At 40.0% G+C, this 21,743-nt stretch overlaps 1 protein-coding gene across 1 annotated transcript in view; it reads left to right on the forward strand.

The window, feature by feature from the left end:
* Positions 1-21,743, forward strand: part of MPHOSPH10 (M-phase phosphoprotein 10) — a 174,170-nt gene that overhangs the window by 48,364 nt on the left and 104,063 nt on the right. Inside the window, exon 2 of the mRNA XM_069222392.1 lies at positions 7,843-8,521. Coding sequence (XP_069078493.1) covers positions 7,843-8,521 — 679 coding nt within the window. The remainder of the gene's footprint in view (positions 1-7,842; positions 8,522-21,743) is intronic.

A 21,743-nucleotide genomic window follows, 5' to 3' on the forward strand; every position in this document is an offset into this window, starting at 1 on the left:
TTTTTGCAATTTTCAAAGACGTTCCTTTATACAAGAGCATTTTTGTTTACAAATTAACACGGTTTGGTCCCGGCCTTTCACTTGCCGATCGCGTGCTCCCCCCAGCTGCCTCCAATCGTGTGCCCTCGGGCGAGCGAGAATATCTCACTTGTTCATTAGAGGCTATTTAAGAAGGGAAGGTCAGGCCCACACTAATTATTCAGGTACATATTCATATATATGTCTCTCAGCCTTTCATTCACTTATCCACCATTGAGCTTATGTATGCTTCCTATTTTTATAGGTGACAAAAGAACCGGTTTGGGGCTGGACATGGGTGAGTTATGCCTCAATAGGACTTGGCTTCTATAAATAATTTATATATCCTTATTAATATTTTTTTTACTTATGATAGCCACTTTCTGTCCAGATACGATTATCCTTCACCAATCTGAGGTCCTAAAATGTTTGAATCCGTAACAATCAGTATGCATATATATTTTGTCTTTTCTTAATCGTAGAATTATTTTCTTGTTTTTATGTTATAATACCCCTTGAATGAGGATCCCTTTCTGGTCAGATAATTTTTGTCCTGATGAGACCATGGTACCAAGTGAGAGGGTTGAAACGACATCGACATTGTTAATAGACAAGACCTCTTTGGATTTTTTGTGACTGATTAATGATTTTTCTGACAAGAATACTCTTTAACAAGAGGCTATCCTTTAGAGATACACCAAGGAATACAGCATTATAAGTGAATTTTTGAGTGTCTCTTTGTTGTGGTGTCTCTTTTTCAGTCAGGGAGCACTTTTTTGATTGCTTTCATAGTTTGATTACATAAAGGCTCTTTCTATGATACAGCAATGTCCTTCTCATATCAATAAACGTACTGGATTTAGTGAAGCCTTTTTGAAATGTTCGAAATAGATGATTTTAATCTTTATTCAGAAGTTGTGGTATGATTAAGTCAGTAGCAAGATTTTTAGGCTACAATATCTAAATAGATTGTAAATGAGGTTCCCGTGAATGTGTTATGTAATAATTGTACCAAGGTTCACGTGAACATTCTGGGTTGCTCTTGTAATTGTTTTGTGTGCCTCTCCTTTTTTAAGACAAAAGGAATTAGTAATTGATACAATTGTATGTAAGTCGGAGGTAAACAGGCTAAATATGAGACTCAGCAAAACAGACCTCTGCCTTAACTCTCTTTGCCACCAGCAAAATGACACATCTAAGTCCACCCAGTTCTCTATAAAACAATACCAGCTCCAGATGCCCAAGTTACAAGATGTGTTGACAATGTTTATGCAGAAATCTTATCAATTGTATCAAGCAGTGAGCTCCATCTGTAGTTTGCCGGTTCCCCCCACTCCTCCTAAAAGGACGCCTTTCTTATGATTCGTCTTGATAATAGCAGCCTACCAGAAATCTGGTATCACCCCCTGTTGTTGAGCGCCATTTAAGCAAGCATTGGCAAAGCCAGTGGGTCTCGCCTGTACAAGAGGTATTTGATTGGAATTTCTTTTTTGCCATGTTATACAATAGTGTGGCTGTTGTTCTGCATGGCTAAAAGTTAGTAGTGTCAGAGCGGACTGTTGAAGAGTGAAGTGGGGTGGAATAGGTGGAGTGAGTTGGGGTGGATTGAGGTAGTGGACTGGATTGTAGTAGTGTGGTGGATTGGAGTGAGGAGGATTAGATTGGGGTGGATTGAATTGAATTAATAGGACTGGGGTGGAATGGCGTGGGTGGTTTGTGGTGGGGTTGTTGGAGGGGCTGGATTAGACAACTTGAGTTGGTTAATTGGATTTATTGAAGTCGGGTGGATTGGATCTATTGGAGTGGGGTGGAGTGCACTGGAGTGGGGTGGGGTGGAGTGCACTGGAGTGGGGTGGGGTGGGGTGGAGTGCACTGGAGTGGGGTGGAGTGCAGTGGGGTGGAGTGCACTGGAGTGGGTTGGATTGGACTGGAGTGGGGCAAATTGGAGCGGGTGGCTGGATTGGAGTGGGGAAGACTGGATGGGGTAGTTTGGATTGAAGTAGGGTGGATTGAAGTGGGTTGGGTTTTTTGGGGTGGGGTGAATTGGGTGGGGTAGATTGGATTGGGATGAGACTGGGTTGGATTGAGGTCAGGTGAATTGGATAGAGTGGGGTGGAATGAAGTGATTGGATTGGAGTGGACTGGATTTGAGTGGGTTGGAGTGGGGTGACTTGGATTGGTCTGGGGTAAACTGGATTACAGTACGGTGGACGTTTTGAAGTGGGGTGGATTGGCCTGGAGTGGGTTGGATTCAGGTAGCTTGGTGTGGAGTGGATTGGAGTAAGGTGGATTAAGGTGGGTTGGGTGGATTGGAGTGGGTGGATTGGGTTACATTGGATTGTATTGGAGTGGGGTTGATTGTATTGGAGTGAGGTGGGTTGGAATGGAATGCAATGGAATGCAATGGAGTGGGGGGGTTGGATTGGAAGGGGATGGATTGGACTGGAGTGTGGGATGAGGTGGATTGGACTGGACTGGAGTGGTGTGGATTGGGCTAGAGTGGGGTGGATTGGACTGGAATGGAGTGGGGGTTGGATTGGAGTGGGTAGAGTGGGATGTGTATTGGATTGGTGTGAGGTGGAATTAATTGGGGTGGGGGTGTAGTGGATTGCAATAGGGTGGGTTGTGGTGGATTAGTGTGGGGTGGATTGAGGTGGTTTGGGTTGGAGTGGGGCAGGTTGTTTTAAATTGCAGTGGGGCGGGTTGGGGGGGAGGAGTGTTTTGGGTTGGAGGGGGGGCGGAGTAGATTGGTGCGGGCAGATTGTTTTGGATTGGCGCGGTGCAGCTTGTTTTGCATTGGTGCGGGAAGCTTGTTTTGCATTGGTGCGGGCAGCTTGTTTTGCATTGGTACAGGGCAGATTGAAAGGATTGGAGTGTGATGGATGGGGTAAGTGGTTTAGATTGGAGTTGGGTGGATTTGATTGGATTGGTCTGGGGTGGAGTGGATTTGGGTGTACTCCAGTTATGTGTTAAAGCAGTGGTTCCCACCTTCTGACTCCTGAGGACCCCCACTGAATCACTACTGCAAGCCAGGGACCCCTAGCAATTTGTATGAGTTAACTGTCAAACATTAAAACAGTAATTTAAAAAAAAAAATACACAAACAAGGGCACACCAAACAAATACTTGAATTACTAAATATATAATTATTTCATATTGAACAGATATGCAAAAATTGAAATATTTTAATGGGAAGGTTGGCGCTGCATCTCGCTGACTAACTTTTCAATGTGTGGCTTTATTCAGGAAAGCGAAATCCTCAGGTCAGATTCTACATTTCACAAGCAGTGTCTGTTTTTATTTTTTAGGTACATAAACCTAAGAAAGCTTTTTCACATAAATATGTGTTGGGTAAAGGAAATAAAACCATAAGTGCCTCTCATCTCTCCATAGCCTTTGTGTCACATGTAATGCATTTGTTCTATCGCACCTCTCATACCAGTGTAGGGTGTCTGAGCACTTGACAGGGGACTACAAGGAGTAGGATTCACATGTGATCCACACTGGTAGGCATTTTTTTTTTTAGAGTGCTCTACCTGGAGAAGCACATATTCAGGATTAAGAACATAACACAGTGGTTAGCATTGACTTTAATAATGTATTTCTACACCGGCAAACCCTTTTTAGCAGTATAAGGAAAGACTGGGGGGAAAGTATAACTTTCTAATTTGTGCCTTGCAGTTTGCATGCAGCTCTTTGATTGCAGTTCATATCTCACTGTGATAGATTACGATTGTAATTTATGAAGTGCACAGTAACAAAAGAATCTCTGTGACAAAAGCAGTAACCCACTGTGCTATGCACATAAAATACTGTTCTTTGCATGATACACATTCTTTGCAGCAGACCTATTAACCATATGCGCGACCTTGAGGAGTCAAAACTGCCGCTAGACAAAACTCCCATCTCTCTCCAGCAGTTATCTTGATGCTTTTATTTTTGGCTGAAAGCTGCTGGATGTACAAGGAACTTTGCAGTGCTTTTAAAACTGCTGCACAAAGGAAGTAATAAATATAAAAACACACACCTGTTTCTGTCAGAGGTGCCAGCTGGAGAAGTGCCTTCCTGCTGGCCCATGCCTGCAGACCCCTGGATTGGGATTATGTCAGGGACCCCCGAGAGGTAGGGATATGGGGGGGGGGGGGTTGGGGGGGGGTGCAGATCATAGGTGGGCAACCAGTGTGTTAAAGCATAATTTTGGAAAATGCACATAAGAAAGAAACAATGTTGCTTAGCAATATTTTTAGAACAAGATATTCTTCATCTTTCAAGAACAGTGTCTACGAGTAAAAACAAAAAAGGAGTGCAAAGTGAGAAAATAAGACTTGGCAAAATAAAAGAAACGAGTTAACTACAGAAAATATAACTTAGCAGTTTTGTTTGTCCTGCTGGGCACATTTTTGCCAGTCACACACCTTCTGTTTGCAGTGCCTTAGAAGGTAAAAAGAAGTATCTCAATTACGTCGGGAGCAGCGGACACAAACTAATTTGGCTGAACCTATCAGTGATCGGTCCCTGCACCACAGACAGGTACGTAAATGGCCAGTTACGAGGCTGTAAAGACGAGTGCCACGCAAGCACCCCGTAGGCTCTATGCCCTCTGTAAGATTACAATAGTCTCGAAGAGACTGCACATGCGCTGTCCAGCCGAAACCTAAAAATGAGCTTAGCCCACCAAAGGTGGCTGCCTTAAGTAATCTTGCCAGAAAACTAACTGTATCTTAAGCCGGGATGAGTTCATATTCCTTATTAGTTCCCAAATAATCCCTACTTCTTGTAATGACACTATAGACTCACTCACTGGATGACGATCATTACACCAGGGAGTTGCTGTGGCAGCCGTGCTTTTATAAAATACCGTAATAAGATCAACCCGTTGAGCTTTGCATACTTGAGCCTCTGAATTAACCAAGCGCCAAAAAGCTTTTGAATTATCTTCTACTATTGCTTCTTGCACTTTTTAGCTCTGTTAAATCTGTAATCACTTAATTTATTTGTAACAGCAATGGATTGTGGTTGCCTTTTCGAGCTTCAAGGTCTTATATACCTTTATCTCTTCCACTATTATTCACTTCTCAATGCAATCTGTTGAGCATTCTTCGTAACTCTTGGTCAAACCGTCCTATGATGGACTGTTTATATTAGAACGTAAACCAGAGTAGCGATTTTATAATTCTCTTTCAGACATAGCAATACTCTTTTTACTAACCGATTATACCATTGAGCACTACTGTTAAGACATACATCTATCGCAGATTTATCAGTTATAATCCAAAATAATTCTTGGAGATTCTCCACTACGGTTGAAGCCCTATTTCTGCAGTTATATAGCAAGTGTAATTATATAAATGGTTCAGTCTTGTTTGTACTTTGACACCTAAAGTATCTCAACACCTAATGATGACTTAACCTCAAATTGACCACCTTAAAATTACCAGTTTAAAAAAAATGTTCCAATGGGATGAATGAATAGTTAATAGGTATTTAGCAATTCTCTGAATATCACTGCAGCAGGATTATTGCTCGGGAAGTGACTACGGAGATTAATTTAATTATACTGCAGTAAGTTGACAACACTACGCTATGTATCTCATGCAAATCATCTGATCTTGCAGAAAATCATCCAAAAATTAGAAAGCAACATTTTTAAATTAAAATCAGCTGCCACAATATATCACAGTTTGAAACCAGCAGCGGAAGTTGTCAAATCACAATCTATTTTTTTCAATTCATCCTCAAACATTAATGCTTTAGAAAAAATATAAATAGTTAAGCAAATCAAAAAGTGGAACGTACTTGGGGCATTATACAGTAAGATTGAGTTAACTTGTAACTAATGTAGGTATTTTTTTTTAAACATTTGATCCTTTTTCCACTCACAGAAGACTGATACTAAAATCAGCTGGCCTCCAGAGGGATGACTTTCATTCATCCTTACCAGCCTGAGCCTCAAGAGAAGCTCACAGGCCTTGATGACCTATCAGGGTTAGTCGACTCATAATGGCAATTATCAAATCATTTCTAATTAAGAGTGTTATCTTTTTATCAAAAGGGTCAGCATTTCCATATTAGTCTTTTTTCCCCATCCGTAGAGGATTTTTACTTGGGTGGGAAAATTCAGTGTGCATGGAGGGCAGTCTGGTATGTTTTCTTAGTGGGTATTAGAGCCAATGACCGTGATTCAAAATTCCCAGGTCCTTCGCAAAGTCCGATGCCGGTAACAGCCCTATGAGCTCTTACCTCCATCACAGTAGTTGCCACAAAATTCGATTGAACTTGTACCTTAGTCACTCCGTACCCTTTCACCATACTAAACCCCACCAAATACAGATATATAGAACTTACTTCTCTCAATAGTGTGATGGGTTTGGAAGATGCTACACATTTTGAGAGATTTAAAGGACAAGTTTTTGCCTTTATTTACAACAACAGTGAGGTTTGAAATAAAGAACACTCGTACCCTTTTTGGCCAAAGAGTTCATCAAATCAACTTTAGTACGTTAATCATGATTTTCACTTTAGTGGCTTTCCAGGCTTCGGTACAGCTGTAACTTGGGAAGGGGAAACTCCATTCTGATGAGGCAAGACTTGTGCACTAATACTACTACCGAAAGATTCACCATGAGTGTGGGTGATTTATATTACAACCTTCTTTTATCGATCAGACTTTTGCAAAGTCAGACTTCTTAATAAACTTGTGACTGCTTTCTAAAAACGAAAATGGATGTTACTTTCTTATTCCCTCTGTTGGAAAAATTGAATCTTGACAATACTCTGTTTTTACCTTCACCTTCGCCGAGTTTGTACACCAACACTAAAGCAGGAAACGTGTTTCCTGGCTCAGTCCGAGTCTGGTTAAAAGACTGTCAGCTCAAAGGACATAAAAACATACACAAAACATTTGCATAATTACCTGTGACTCCTATTTGAAGAAGAGACAGCAAATGGCGAAACAAACCCCTTCAATTAAAACTCAGGCCTTTTGTCCCAAGGAACTTCAAGTAAGTTGATACAATATAAATATTCTAAATTAACCTGAAAAGTCTTCGAAACAAAATTGTGTACGAACTGTGCATTTCCAAACGGCTTCTATGGACTGTGCATGTAATGCATGTCAGCTGGTTCCAGCTGTCAAGAAAGTTGAGATGTTAGCCCCTCTCCTAGCGCTTTCCAGCATATCCGCTCTGTCTTTGAAGCTGGTGATGGATGCTACAGCACAATCTTGAAAGCTGACACAGATTCATGGGTCTCTTGTGTAGCCAACAGGGCTTTCATTGCATAAATGTTCTTCTCCAGTCTACTCCAACAAGCATGGTAGACATGGCCTCCGGTCAACCTTAATTTTGAAGTTTATTGTGTTTTCTTGTTTACGTGGAGAACGATACGTTAAAACAGATAACTATAAAGTGTGTATGTAGCTTCCCAAATATATGGAAGTAAATTATTTTAGTTGAGTAGTTAAAGCAATTTTGCTATTGCTATAGGCGTCTGAGTGTAAAACATACCGTTAATGCATTTCAGATGCCTTTGTTATATCTTTGACAGAAGGCATCATTTACAAACCCACATAATTAGTTAAAACTTTTTTTTCTTCCCTACAGCAGTGCTTAAGTCACAAGCATGTCATAATTCATTTCTGTAATGTTTTGCCACAGAAGAAAATGCACCATACGCAAATATTTAAATCTACCATTTTTGCAAGGGTTAACCATGTTGAGGAGTGCTTTTATTTAATCTGGGATTGATTGTGTTGTGAAGTCTCATGTGAGTTTTACATGATTGGCATATTTTTAAATCTTTTGTTTCTTTTTTTTTTATTATTAGCGTGCAGGATGAATTGGCCTCAGAATTTTCTCTTCTGACGAAACACCTTTATGATTTCCATAAACTTGAACCTACTGAGACAACAACAGGAAGTCCTCTGAAGGAATTGGTAATAGAGAACTTTGACGAGGAGCAGATTTGGCAACAGCTAGAACTACAAAACAATGCCATTCTGGGATTTTTTAAGAAAGCAGTTGGTCAGATTGTCAATGACGAAGATGCCACTCTCCTTCACAGCACAGATGAGCCTGCGACACATTCCAGTGATAAGGACAGTGGAGAAAGTGATGAAGAGGAGTCTGATCTGAGTAGTAGTGATAATCTGGGGCAAAGTGAGGAAATTCAAAAGAAAAAGAGAATACATTTCAATGAATCTGGTAAAGATCTAAATAGTGATGGGGACTCGGATGTCGACTTCAACATTGATGAACTGGAACAGAAAAGTAAAAAAAACAAAAAGACACGGGCAAGACCTATTGAAAGGTCAGTGGTGGATGATAGATTTTTTAAACTGGCTGAGATGGAAGCCTATTTGGATGATGTTGAGAAAGGAGAAATAAGAAAAAAAGAAACCGATGCTGATGATATTGATTATTTCGAAGATGTGATATCTGACGATGATGATGATGATGCAGACAGTGATGAAAATGAAGACCTACTCTTTGGAAAGCGAAAAAATGTAAGCATATTATTATTTTTAAATTTGAGTAAAGTGTTTATACTTTATTTGCTATTTAATAGCATCAAAGAGTTACAGCTTTGTGCAATCATCATTTTTCTGAATATATTGCGCATCACTCTTGTTTGGTATTGGTTTATCAGCTCCTTAATAGGTGTTTTTAGTGCAACACAGTTACATCATAGCATTTCATTGGAGAGGGAATGGAAAAATAGAAGGTCATTTTGCTCTGTCAGGTGTTTCACGTGACTGGACTTAGAGTGCAAAGGATGAAGGCGGGTCTGCAAATTAACACTGGTCAGAACTGCAAGGAATATATGGGAAATTGCCTTTCTCTGGAACCACAGGAATACATAGTCATGTCTGAGATGGAAAGGTTGCAAATTCCAAAATGTGGCTTTTTCAGTGAGGAAATGGCACTCTTCAAATCACCAGGGTGAATTGCAAGCAGATTTCAGGGTGGTCCCTTTATGCACCTGTTCTTCCAATGTTGCTTGAGAACCATTGGCACATGTAACATACCATCCGCATAAAACATTTTCATCCTCCAAACATTTCCTTTCCAGGAGCCAGTGTAAATTCCGTACTGAGGTGCGTCGGTAATACCATGCAGTTAAACATTTCTTCTTATGTGGCACTAGATACCTAAAAATAGTGCTGCTTTAAGTCAACCTGAACTACAACAAGGATATTCCTAAGAGATAGCAAATAGAGCATGCCTTTATATAAGCAAAGGGCAGTTCAGGCTGAAAGATGATTGCAAGGTTCAAACCTTCGGCAGCGGTGGTTGGCGATCTTGAAAAATGGTGGGGTGTAATACCTGGCCCAAATTTCTTAAAACGTCCTTCAGAGGGGTGCGGAAGTGATTATCCCCTGAATTGTTTTTTGAAATGAGGTGAAATAATGCATTTTGCAGTGCGGGTTTCATAGACAAAGGTCAAGAGAAACAAGCTCTGCAAGTGCACATGAAGAGTAAGCTGGTAAACCAGCCAAATGCAGGTATTGCTATTGGACAGCATTGCCTGGGGGGGGGCTGCACATATTAATGTTGACCCAGAATGAGGCATATTGACTTCAGCAGAAGACCTTAATGCATATTTACAAGATGGAAAAGATTCTTCAACTTTGTATGTGTCGTATATATTTAGTATGATGATTATAGAGGGTGCTAACTGGGTGTCACATCATTGGTCACAGAGCAATAAAAGTGATTTTAACTGCCTAGGTTAGAAGTATCTCTCCAAGTGCTTACCATTCTATAGATCTGTTTTCCTGCAGCAGCGTGACAGTAGACAATCTCATGCCACACTCGAAACATGTAGCAGTCCTTAAGAGAAAATAGGTGATTTGGTATAAGGAATATGGTTGGGGTACACAGCATTGCCTCCATAACGACCATACCACTACTGCCAAGAGTTTTAACTTCACTTCTGAACAGATGTAATGTACATCACCTCTTAACAGACGTGATGTACGTTTAGTGTCTGCTGTCTTCTCATCACAGCAGCTTCTTTTTTACAAACTGGGTATGGTGGCTTAGTGGATTCATTCATCCAGTGGAAGGGTCTGTGCTTGACTTTGTGGTAACAGGTTCGAATCCTTGTGGGTCCAGTCAGCCTTTCATCCATCAAGGGTTGATAACATGAGTACTGGTGAGTTGGGTTATGATGGGCATCTGTTATTTCGGAGCCAAGACACACTTCAGGATAAATATGTGCTTTACAAATAGATATGTAGTGTTACGAACTCATAATAACCCACTACGACTTAGGTTACTTGTGAAATTTAACTGTGATGCTTTGTACCACAGACTGTTCTTGTGTACAGCATTTGTGATCACAATGTTTTATGCTGTACAATTAGTTACCCTCATCGCGTTTTCATGTGCCTGAAAAGCTTCTTCTTTGTTATACACAGCCTTTTGTTCGTGTTGCTTGGCCTTTTTCTAGTGTCAAAAAACATTAGCAAATATCTCCAGCCCTTGGGTTATTGAGAGAAAATCCAGTTTGTGCTGTCCGGGAAGAGCATAAAAAGGTGAAAGTGCTACCAGAAGAGCAGTGTGTGTCCCTTGTGGCATTCATAGTGTAAACAGCAGCACTTCGGTGTTCTTTGTGAATTTAGGACTTATGAATTTGGAGTTTATTAAGGCCCCTTCAAATCTTAGGAGACTTACGCAGTTCTGAAGGCCAGAAACATATATATGGCCAAAGAAGCAAACTAGCACTCAATGCCATTCTCAGATTCAGGCACCTCAGTTCTTTCCTCCCCTCTGTGCACGGAATCCTCATTGTTAGGAGTTTTAGCATTTCCTCACTCAATTATTCTGCTGTATGAGAGCCTCTTCTTCCTCCTGCCCTTTCTGTCTAAGGTTCTCTGTCCCCATGACAATGATCTTAACAGTTGTATGTTCAACCACGTTATTTTAAGGATCAATTTACCGCAATTTCACCGTCACAATATATAGCTCTCTGATGTTGCATCTCAGAAACTTTGCACTGATGCAAATAATACAGTGCAAATGTATTTCAGCCATTTTTGCTCCATGTATAAAATAAAATGGAGAAACTGATTTTGCTCTAGTTTACAGCTAAAATATTTTTGCACAGGAACACAATCTCTTAAAATGGGAAAATGAGTTTGACATTGGCAGGTGGACATGACCCAACTCCTCAACATTGTGGAGCTTGTGTTAGCCTTTTCTCACCCCTCGCTGGCTTCTTGATCCCAGTGTGTTTCTCCTCCCACAATGATGCACATGTTTCTGTCTCTTGGCTTATTTACCCAACTGTTCTAATCTGATAGCCCAACTAGTTTAATCGAAGTTACCTAAAATTACAACTCCCAAAATGCATTAGTTTTTCGAATTCAAGTCTAATCAGAAACTTGATTATATGAACTCAACCAGCAATGCTTTTTATCAGCAAAGTAGAATTTGATTACGGCGTGATTTGGAATGCAAGAGTAAACCAAACAAATATGCAGTCTAAAAATATGTTGCCTCCACCCGAGAAAAATTATTTCCATGTTTTGTTTTTTGCCACAACACAAAAAAATGCTTAGACTGTAGAGCCCTTCTACAAAGTCTCAGTAAAATAAATAGCTATGTGTATTTACGTAATATTTTTCTTTGAAGAAAAAGTGCAATGAAATGGTGCTGCATGAGAGTTTTCTCAACTGACCCTCCAGGTGAAGTATACCTTAAAAGATATCGCTCCATTGGAGGGCACACTTGTACGTGTCTATATAAACACACACTAGCAGTCCTGCATTCACTCAATCATACTTGCGCGCCTAAACACACATACGTGTGTGTGTGTGTGTGTATATACATGTGTGTGTGTGTGTGTATATTTTTCTCACAGTCATGCACACATGCTATAACATTTTACCTTGGGATACAACTTTGTATTATAGTGCAACATATTTATAGTGCTTACTACGCCTACGTGGGGGCTGAGGTGCTTGTCTACTTGGGTAGCATGCTCCACCATGTAGGGTGAGTGGGTGGAAGTATGCTGTCTTTGTTTTGATCCTATGTGGGAAGTGTTACCATGTCATGCATGATAACCACTGAGGTGCAGTTACTATGTTATGGGACGCAATGCTTAGTTTGAAGGATGAAGAAGGGTGAAAGAATAGGTGCGCATTGTATGGTTTTCAGCAAACTGGCAGTTTTGAGCAGTTCTGCAGGTCCCTTATGGTATTTCTTATTTTCATAGTCCACTGAGCTAGTTACTGCACTGGATTGTTCATTCTGAGATATCTTGTTTAAAGTTTATGGTACTGAGCAGGCATAGGCTGACGGGAGACATGGATCAGAGAACTGCTGGGATGGACTTTCTTACTAATAAGCCTTGAGCCAACCATGTTATCGGTACCACTTGGGGGTGGGGATGGGTTCTCATATGATATGTTTGCAAGGTGTGGACGCCTAGAGGTGGAAAATATGTGATCGCAAGTCATAACTCTGTACGATTTGTGAATTACCAATCCACACCCAAGAAAACTTGATGTAAATAGAACATTTTCGTAATTTTTATTATTGTGAATTTTATAAAAATTTACAATCACAGTAAATGTTACTATATAAATTGATGATAATTATTATAGTAATTATGATTGCATTAAGTACACTGAGTAAAATGTATACATTTTAAATTAATTTCTTTGTCCAGAGCTGTTGGCGAATGACAATGCTGCATCATGAAGAAGCATGAAACAAGCACATCCTCTCCCTCTGATCCCCAGTGTGCAATTCTTTTATGGTCAAATGTTCAAAATGGAGTTGCGATGACAAGCCAGCAGGACTACTACTCATGGAAAACTTTATTAGAAGCAGCTCAAGTAAGGAATCGCATTCCACTGTTCGACATTGCGAGAAATGTGGAAAGCAACCCAGTTCCCCAAAGAACAGGAGCCTGTTTATGTATAAAGAGAGATTTACAGACTACTTAGCAAAAAGCTGAAGCAAGTGTCATTAATGATGCTGGAACGAGTGAGAGAACAAGTAAATGCTTTAACAGAAGAACATCATTAAAGTCAAACGTGTATGCTGAAGAATATATATTTTGTGGAAAGATAAAATGCTGCAAGGGAACCTCAACACATGAGAAATTAATCAACACCACAGAGCTTAGAGTTGACAAAAGGGTTTGAGAGTGTGCAACCATTGTCATTCAAACCTCTAAGCAGTTTGTAGTAGTGACATAGTGACTGCAGAAGACCATTATAATGCATCTTGTTATAGGAACTATAGAAGTGTTAAAGCAAAGGAGGAAAATCATGCATCTAGCTTTCGAACCAATGATCACTACAAAAATATGAGATGAACTATTTCAATACATTAGAACTGTGATTATTCCTTATAAAGAGGTAATACGTATGATGAATCAGAGTAAAAGACTTGAAACCCTCATGACATGCAGAGGAATACAGGGAATAGACGAATCAACCAAGAAGCATATTAGAAGAAAATTGGATTCCATGTTTGTGACAGCCTCCACATATTCTCAGACAACCCTAAAAAATTATTGGCCCAACCTGATAGTGTCATGCTACAGAACGTTGTAAGGGAAAACCGGAGTTTGAAAAGAGAATTATCAGTTTTTTAAAGGTTAAGGCAAAAGACATGAACAAGATTATTGATCAAACATCATCGCTCATAAGAACAATGATTAAAACAAACTTGACATCAATACCATGGTCATATCATCCATCAAACGTTGATAAAGATTAATTTACAGTCCCTGATTACCTTAAGCAGTTCCTATTAGGACTTCTGACTGGAGATCAAGAAAACACAAAGCCGTCCAAAAGTGTTGCCTTACTTATGCAATCATTCAGTTAGGACATTATGAGGTCACAAATGGCCAGCAGACACTCCCGAACAATTGTTGCTCCCATATGCCGTAAAAACTCTGACAGGCAATGTTAAACTCATTCACACTCTAAACAGACTTGGTCATTGGATTTCCTACTCACAACTGGAAGAAAATGATACTGCTTTGTGTCTTTCAAAACTTGCTGCTACCTTAATTGAGCAAATTGTTCTTCCAGCCGACATTCAGCCTCATTTCTTCACTAACTTAGCATGGGATAACATTGATAGGCTGAAAGAGACTCTTACTGGTAAGGGGACAACGGTATAGTTGTGCAGCCCAAGTTGTTTGGACTACAACCTTTTAAATCTCCTCTCCCAAGCATTGAGAAACAAAAGCAAAGAACATTGACCACCACAAACACTGAAGAAATGTTCATCTATGTTTCTGGTGAACGAGTTGGGCCTCGGCCAGCGATGACAAGTACTCATGCTGGAATGTGTTGTCCAATTGAAGTTTGCATAAAATAAGAACATAATCTGTGTTGGTGCAAGACAAGAAGCAAGCCTCGCATAGATAATACCAAGTTGGAAAAGATTTAACATCCGTACTAGAGAACTAGTTAGTGTATCACAGGATTCCATTGGCTAGTTGCCCACCATTAATGCCCCTGCAACTAAGTTGACAACTGTTTCCTGTTTTGAAACAGTCAGAGCTGATAAGGGAATCAATGCATTTGGCCAAAATTGTAGTGGTCATGGATCAAGATCTCTACACAATAGCAACTGAGATCGTGTGGCAGCATAAAGCAACGTGCAACAGAATAATTCTTCAAATGGGTTCCTTTTCACATAATTTGCAATTTCATCTCCATTCTTGGAAAATACTTTGAAGACGCTGGCCTTCACAACCTTTGTATTAAAGCAGACATGATAGCAGAAGGATCAATATCATCAGTCTAGATGGTCGTATGTACAGTTGTGCAATTAGAGTACACAAGTGCGTGTATGAAGCTATGCTGAGACTGGCTTGGTTGGAATCTATCCCATGGGTGGAGAAGAATTACGAAGAAAACATTGAGGTGTTCTACTCCTTCTTTAAAGATGTTAATAACTTAGCAACAGACCTATTCCAACAGAGATTAGATGACCTCTTACAGAATACTGACTTTTGCTGAAGTAAAACCGCTTTGGAATGTGTTCCTGGAACACCTTCGTCATGACAATGGAGATCTCTCTGCATTTTGGATGTCATATGTGTATATGGTTGAAAATGTCTTGCTGGCTCTGCTGCGTGCTGTTCGAGAAGGAATTTGGTATTTACATCTTACCGTCAAATGCTCTACGATAGGATGGTGTTTTGCATATGATAGGATGAGCTACGCTAGATATCTTCCTGTATACTATTCCGTAATTACATTACTTGCAGTGAAACATCTGGAGATAAACCACAACATCATCAACGGATGCTTTTCAGTTCAGCTGTCAGATGTTCATCCGTTTGGACGAATTCCGGTTGATCAAGCGATAGAGGTAACAGTCAACAAGGACACACAGATGTAAAAGAAACAAAACAGTGGTTGATGCCTAGTATTCCCCCATCCGTACATAAAATAAATGACTATTAAGACCAAAATCTTAAAGTTCTAGTGGGTGCCGAACCTTGTAGTGATACCCAACCACCAAGGGTATTTAGTGCACTGATCAAAAAGATTTTTGAACTGTGCTGGAAAGTATTTTGGAAAATTGTACCAGGGCACACCAGACAGCAGTCCAAATAATATATTCCAAAGTGGAAAAAAGAGTCCAAAAGTTCAATCAAAGTTGTTTTCCAAACTGGTTGTGTCTGGAGTGCCCTGGTACCATTTTCCAAAAAGGACACACAGACTCTAGGTGGTACAAAGAGGTTCAACCTCCAGGTGGGTGCTGTGAAAAGATATGACGACTGAACACAGAACACCTTTTTGGGTCAGATAAGGGAAATGGTTCGTAACAACAGATCAGATCTTACTCATGCAGACCTACATAAGTTACAAATTGAAAAAGGCAAAGATACTGTTAAGAGAGCTGTTAGTCTGGTTCGAAGCTGGATAAACCCATTTGTTGGGCCATATGCTCTCATTAGTCTCTCCACAGGAAAAAAGGCATCTCAAGACATAGTATCCGAAATAATGAAGGTGCATAAAAAAGGTCAACAGTGCTATACAGATTTCAAACTTGAGCGACATGAGAATAATCCTATTTTAAGAAGTTTCATAACCCAAAGAAAACAAACAAACTAAAAACCTTCACTAATGTGTCCAAGAAGAAGGCGGTGAACAGCAATGTCAGGATAATCATCATGAAAGCAGAAAAAGCACTATTTGGTTGAATCATTGTGACAGCACAGAATCTAAACCTTGAAATGGTGGATGTACTCCCTCATCCCTTAGGACCTTTTACCATGGGGTTTAGTAAATCCTAAAGGCCTGTTGCAAAAGAGAAACAAAGCTGCTTTAGCAACGTACTTGCAGAACAAATGTTACCCCTGCTCAGGAAATACTGGAAATTCAGTCATGCTAATTAATGGTACGGTTCTTGTTCAGAGAGTAAAAGGAGAGCAATCAAACTTTGGTGAGGTGGCTATTTCTGTTTTGGCCAATACTTTGCAGGAAGGAAATAGAAGTCAGAGGATCAATCTAGTGTTTCATACGTACAACTCTCATTTCTTTTCTTGTTAACAAATGGAGGAAACCTTTGTAAATAAAACTGTTCAAACTGTAAAGATAAATGTTACAAAATTACATCTAAAGAGAGACACAAAGTGCCCAATCTCAACAGTACACATCAAGAAGCAGCTGATTGTTTGTTGCTGCATGCTGCACACGCTGCAGATGAGGGTAATGAGGCAGTAATGATAAGCTCAGATGACACCAATGTGTTTGGGATTCCATGACGGAATCATGGCTAAATTGTTTCTGAAATGTGATATTAAAATATGCATGCGAGTCTTTGTCATTGGGAAAATAGCTTCAACAGTTGGTGAAAAAGTTTGTCAAGCTATGATGGGTCTCCATACGTTTACTGGATGTGACGCAGTAAGTGCATTTGCGGGAAAAGGACAAGTGATTCAAAATCCTGTCTGCCAACAGACATACACAGGAAACATTTTTGCAGCTCGGTGATGAATAGGATGTCTCTGAAAAATTAATGGACACATTGTAGCAATACTAGTTGTACGCATCAAAATCTTCGGTTCATCACGTGAATGACTTGAGACATCAACTATTCTGTGCAAAGAAGGGTGTGAGATAGAAAGTCATCAACTTTTCACCTTGCGGGGACTGGCTGAAAAAACACGCTGAACGTGCGAATTATCAAACTATAAGCAAGAGATGTCTTCTGAATGATGCACAGATGCCTAGTCCAATTGGGGGAGGATTGAAATTGGAAAAACACAAGGGAGCAGAGCAACTGGTAGTGGACTGGATGAAGGGCAGCCAGCACCTCAGGCAGTGTTAGATCTGCTAGCTTGCAACTGCATTAGGAACTGCAAACTGCCAACATGTGTCTGCTGTCTAAATGACCTCAAGTACACTGACATGCAGACGTCTCGTCTGTGAAAATCAAACAGATGCAGAGAATGATGTCACCTATTCAGACGAAGATGATGACAACAAATGTGAATGTTAAATTTGTGTTTATGGTCACTCTTGACATACATTGTCTATGTAAGATGTGACATCTATTATTATTCGAAATTGTAAGTGAAAATTATGCATCTAATCTATATCAATATGAGGCATACAATGATGTTTTATTATTTTAAAGACTTTATTGTTATTACAATTAATACTCACAATTCATTTACAATTGTATTGAATGTAACCAATCTGGTGGAATTAAATTAATTTTTCCACACATTATGATGAATTTGTATGCTACTTATCAAAATGTGAAAACCATTATTTTCTTTCAACTATGGTCGCTAAGCCAATAATACCAGACAAGTCAGAGTAATGACTTGCTATCACATACTTTCTACCTCTAAGCATGCATACCAAGTTTGGGGACCTGGCTCATGAGCTATATTACCTACTCACTATGGTAAATTAAAATCCTCCATTGGCCAGCAGCACGTGGAAGGTCTCTTCAGTTATTCCATGCCTGTTCAGTTGTTGATGGGTGGTTTAACAGCATTTATATAGCACTTACTACCACTAAAGAGGTATTGTAGCACTTTGCTGCTGTTCCAGAACCCAGGGTTAGTATTTTGCTTGGATATTTTTGGTTGTTGGGATTAATGTTATGGTGGTAAATAAATCATGCAATGTATTTACCCCAGTTTCGAAATGGTAGATTAAATTAGTAGGAGTTGGGTGATCTGGTGTTTGGGGATTTGTGCATTGAGTGGCAATATTAATAGATGAGCTGCAGGAGATTAAGTATTGTTAAATTGCAAGGGTATGACTTTTTTTTAAAGGTGAACCTTTGGACATTGAATTGAGAGTGGGTAATGTGTTGAAACCCAATCATTGGGATTAAGGCAAACATGCATGTGACTTAAAGCAGGCGGGCACATAGAGAGAGGAGACATACAGAGGATGGAGTCATTCAAAGGAAAAAGAGTTAAGAATTGAAAGTTTTAAGTTCAAGTCCGTTTTTATGCAGGCATTTTAAGAATATTGTGGAGGTTATTTTTATGTCATCCAAATATACCTCTGCATGATCCTTGCTCCAAGATTCTTCCACGGACTTCATGCCACAAAGAACAAGCATAAGCCATCATAAGTGATAGCTTCTATTTGTCCTGACCTAGAACACAAACTACAAACCCCATCAAATGCCAGGCTAGGATTGGAGGGGGGGTCCTCCTTGTCTACCCTGGCTTATAATAAGATATTGAAATGAAGTGGCAGGCCCCACTGAAGCATAATTAGCAGACATGCTGAACTGTCCCAGACCAGTTCTTCGTGTTTGCCATTTATTGTGAATGTGTGAGGTGGGCTAAAAAATCCACCCCCACACACATGCGTTTTAAAGGAACAGCAGAGCTCCCTTTGCTGCTGGCATGATTCTGCACTGTAATTTTTCATGAAAACAATTGTTTAACAGTGTCAGCAGCTAGTTGAAGATGGAGGCAGCCTTGGCAAGTCAACACCCTGGCGACCTTCATTGCGAGCCATCGCTGCCTTCTAGACTGCCTATAAGGGAGACCCATGATTGCTGGCTAGTGTAAAATACATGATGAAATCAACTGGACCAAGCAGCAGAATCTCTGCCTCCAACACATTCAGAGACATCTGTTTTCAGGGTTTTATGCCAGAATTTCGACGTGAAAATATTGTGGTCAAATGTCGACCAGATTATTGTGAAGGAAAGTGTATATTAGCAAGTATAAATGTACTGTTCTTAACTCCACATCTACATACTTTGAATGATATATATTTTGAAGGCACATATGTGTGGATTCATATATAGAAAACCAATACCTACTGATGTATAGTTATCTTCTTGATATTTTTTTAGTTGCTATTTCAGTCACACTATTATTCCATGACTAACAAGAACTAGATATTATGGTACAATACTTTTTAGAGTATCTGTTGTTGTATCCACTCCAGAGTAGTGTCAGCTTAACGACCACAACCAGGACCAGATCTTGATTGAAGATTTAGAAGTGCTGTCTGTTGTCATCAGAAATGAGGTTTCAGATATTGTAGTATTCATCCTTTGGGCAAGAGAGGCTATCTATGTTTTGAACATGATTTTTGTTATTGCTGACTAAGATAGCAGTGTTCAAGAGGAAATTGCTCAAGTTAACGCCTGGGTCCAGTTCGAGAGGCGAGATTCCATTTGGTGAGGGCTACTCCTCTGTGTTGGGCCTATGTTGTGTAGCAAAGCAGTTCAGTTTGATGAATAATGGTACTAAACCAGAAAAGATACTGTATAAAGGATAAAGCATTGTCTTGGCCAATTCAGGAGAATACTTCTCCCTTTTTATTAAGGTTGTTTTATAACTTTAAAAGACCAAAGTTAGACTGGAGAGCGCTGAAAGTTAGTGAGATTTCTGTTGCAGCCAGCAAGAATTAGCTTGTAACAATTCCTGCAAGGTCTTAGATCTTGGTTGTTGGCAGCTGAATCTTCGCAAGGGGCACCATGAAGGAATGTTTAAGTTTCTGGAAAATAATTTCTTTGTGAAGCGCATTCACCTGTGCTTGTTGCTAGTGATACATACTTAAGTTGTTCTTTTTCGGTCTTGTTTGCAGACAGCTGTTACCTCTCTCTTCTCAAAGGAAAAACCAATATAGTGCACGTTGAGTCAGCCTATTGCTTAACATTGGTTGGCTTTCTTGTTAATCACATTTGCTTCCATTTAATCTGATAGCTTCTTTTCTCTTCTTGTGTCTGCCTCACCCCTCTTTACAGTTCTATTGATTGGATGACTTGTATCCTTCTACTGTTGCAAACTACTAAACCACTTATTTTCAGCAATTCCTGGGCTTGTTTTCTAGCTATCTGCTTTTTGTGCAGCCCTCTCCGCTCCCCCTCCCCCCCACCACCACCAACAAAACCGCTACCACTCCAGATGCTCCGTATTGCTCCTCCTAGTTCAACCCTCCCACTTCCCTGTTGATTACTTGGCCTGGTTATTTATACATTTTGCTTTGTGTATTTTATTTTTAACCCCTCCTACAAGCTTCCCCAATGCTGCCCTTCTTCGTGTTGCTCCCGACAAGAGGTTAAATTGCACTCTCCACTTGCTCCTTCATGCTGTCATTTTTTATGTTTTTTTTTTTTTTTTTTTACATAGTTAATTTCACTTATGTTTTTTTAACATGGTTTCGCAGCTTCAGTTTATTACTTGGCTGGTCCTTTATCCATGTTTGCACATATTTCTTTATTTCGTTGCTCCAAAACTGGCATCCACTAGTTTGGAACAGTGAGTTAAAGAGTTAACAAAAAGGAAAGGATGCCTTGTCATTATGTACACATGGTAATGCATGCTCCTATATATGCCAGGACACTGTAGCATCTTTTTTTGTTTTTTGTTTATTCCCCATGTTGCTATGCTTCAGCAAGCAAGCATTTTTGTCTTTGCCAGTGTTTTTTGGGGAGACACGCCTTTATTAATGGTTAGATGAGTATTGTGAAGACAGTTACATCTACTCCAGGCTAGTTCACTTTTTTGTGGTTTGCACCCTTCCCATTTACTGTTTATATAGGTTCGGCTACAGTGCTCATGTAATTAGTACAAATGTTGATACTCCTAGAAAAAGAGAAGAGGCCATATCACCAGAATGACTAGTGGATACACAGACTCTTATTGTCATTGGTGTGATCCTCTGTATCCTGTGAGTACCCTATTCCATCATTGTGTATGCCTTTTTTTCCTCTACTGTCACTGTTTTTGTATCTTTTTGTGTTGATGGTGACAATCCCTTGTATTCCCTTATCCAGTCGCTCGTTTGGAGTGCCTATCTATGGGGGTATGAGATAACCCTATAGGTCTGTGTTCTTAATATATTACATCAAGTCTATAAAAATGTTTCTACTGGAGTGTAGTATTGCTTTATTGTATGCACCATCAGCACATAGTAGAAACAGCAAGCATGTGTAGACCCTACCAAGAAAACCAATATTTTTTTTGTGCAGAATTATTTGTGGCAAGTTAGTCAGCACCTAAGGCAGTAGGGTCTCTCAGAAATCTGAATGCTTTCATTCCCACAATCCAGCAACACAGCCTGAAAGGACTACCTGTGTTCTAAGCTGTGGGAGTAGGCAGTGGCAGCGTTGGCCTTCCCTGTACCTTCCAGTGCATGGAATGGCTGGGGTCTGCCAAAGCACATGAGAAGGCCACAGGAAGAGCGGAGGTGTTGGGACAGAAATGTCCCCTGCTTGGCTCAAAGAAGTGTGCTTCTCAGT

This window comes from Pleurodeles waltl, chromosome 3_1, assembly GCF_031143425.1.
Source record: "Pleurodeles waltl isolate 20211129_DDA chromosome 3_1, aPleWal1.hap1.20221129, whole genome shotgun sequence".
NCBI lineage: Eukaryota > Metazoa > Chordata > Amphibia > Caudata > Salamandridae > Pleurodeles > Pleurodeles waltl.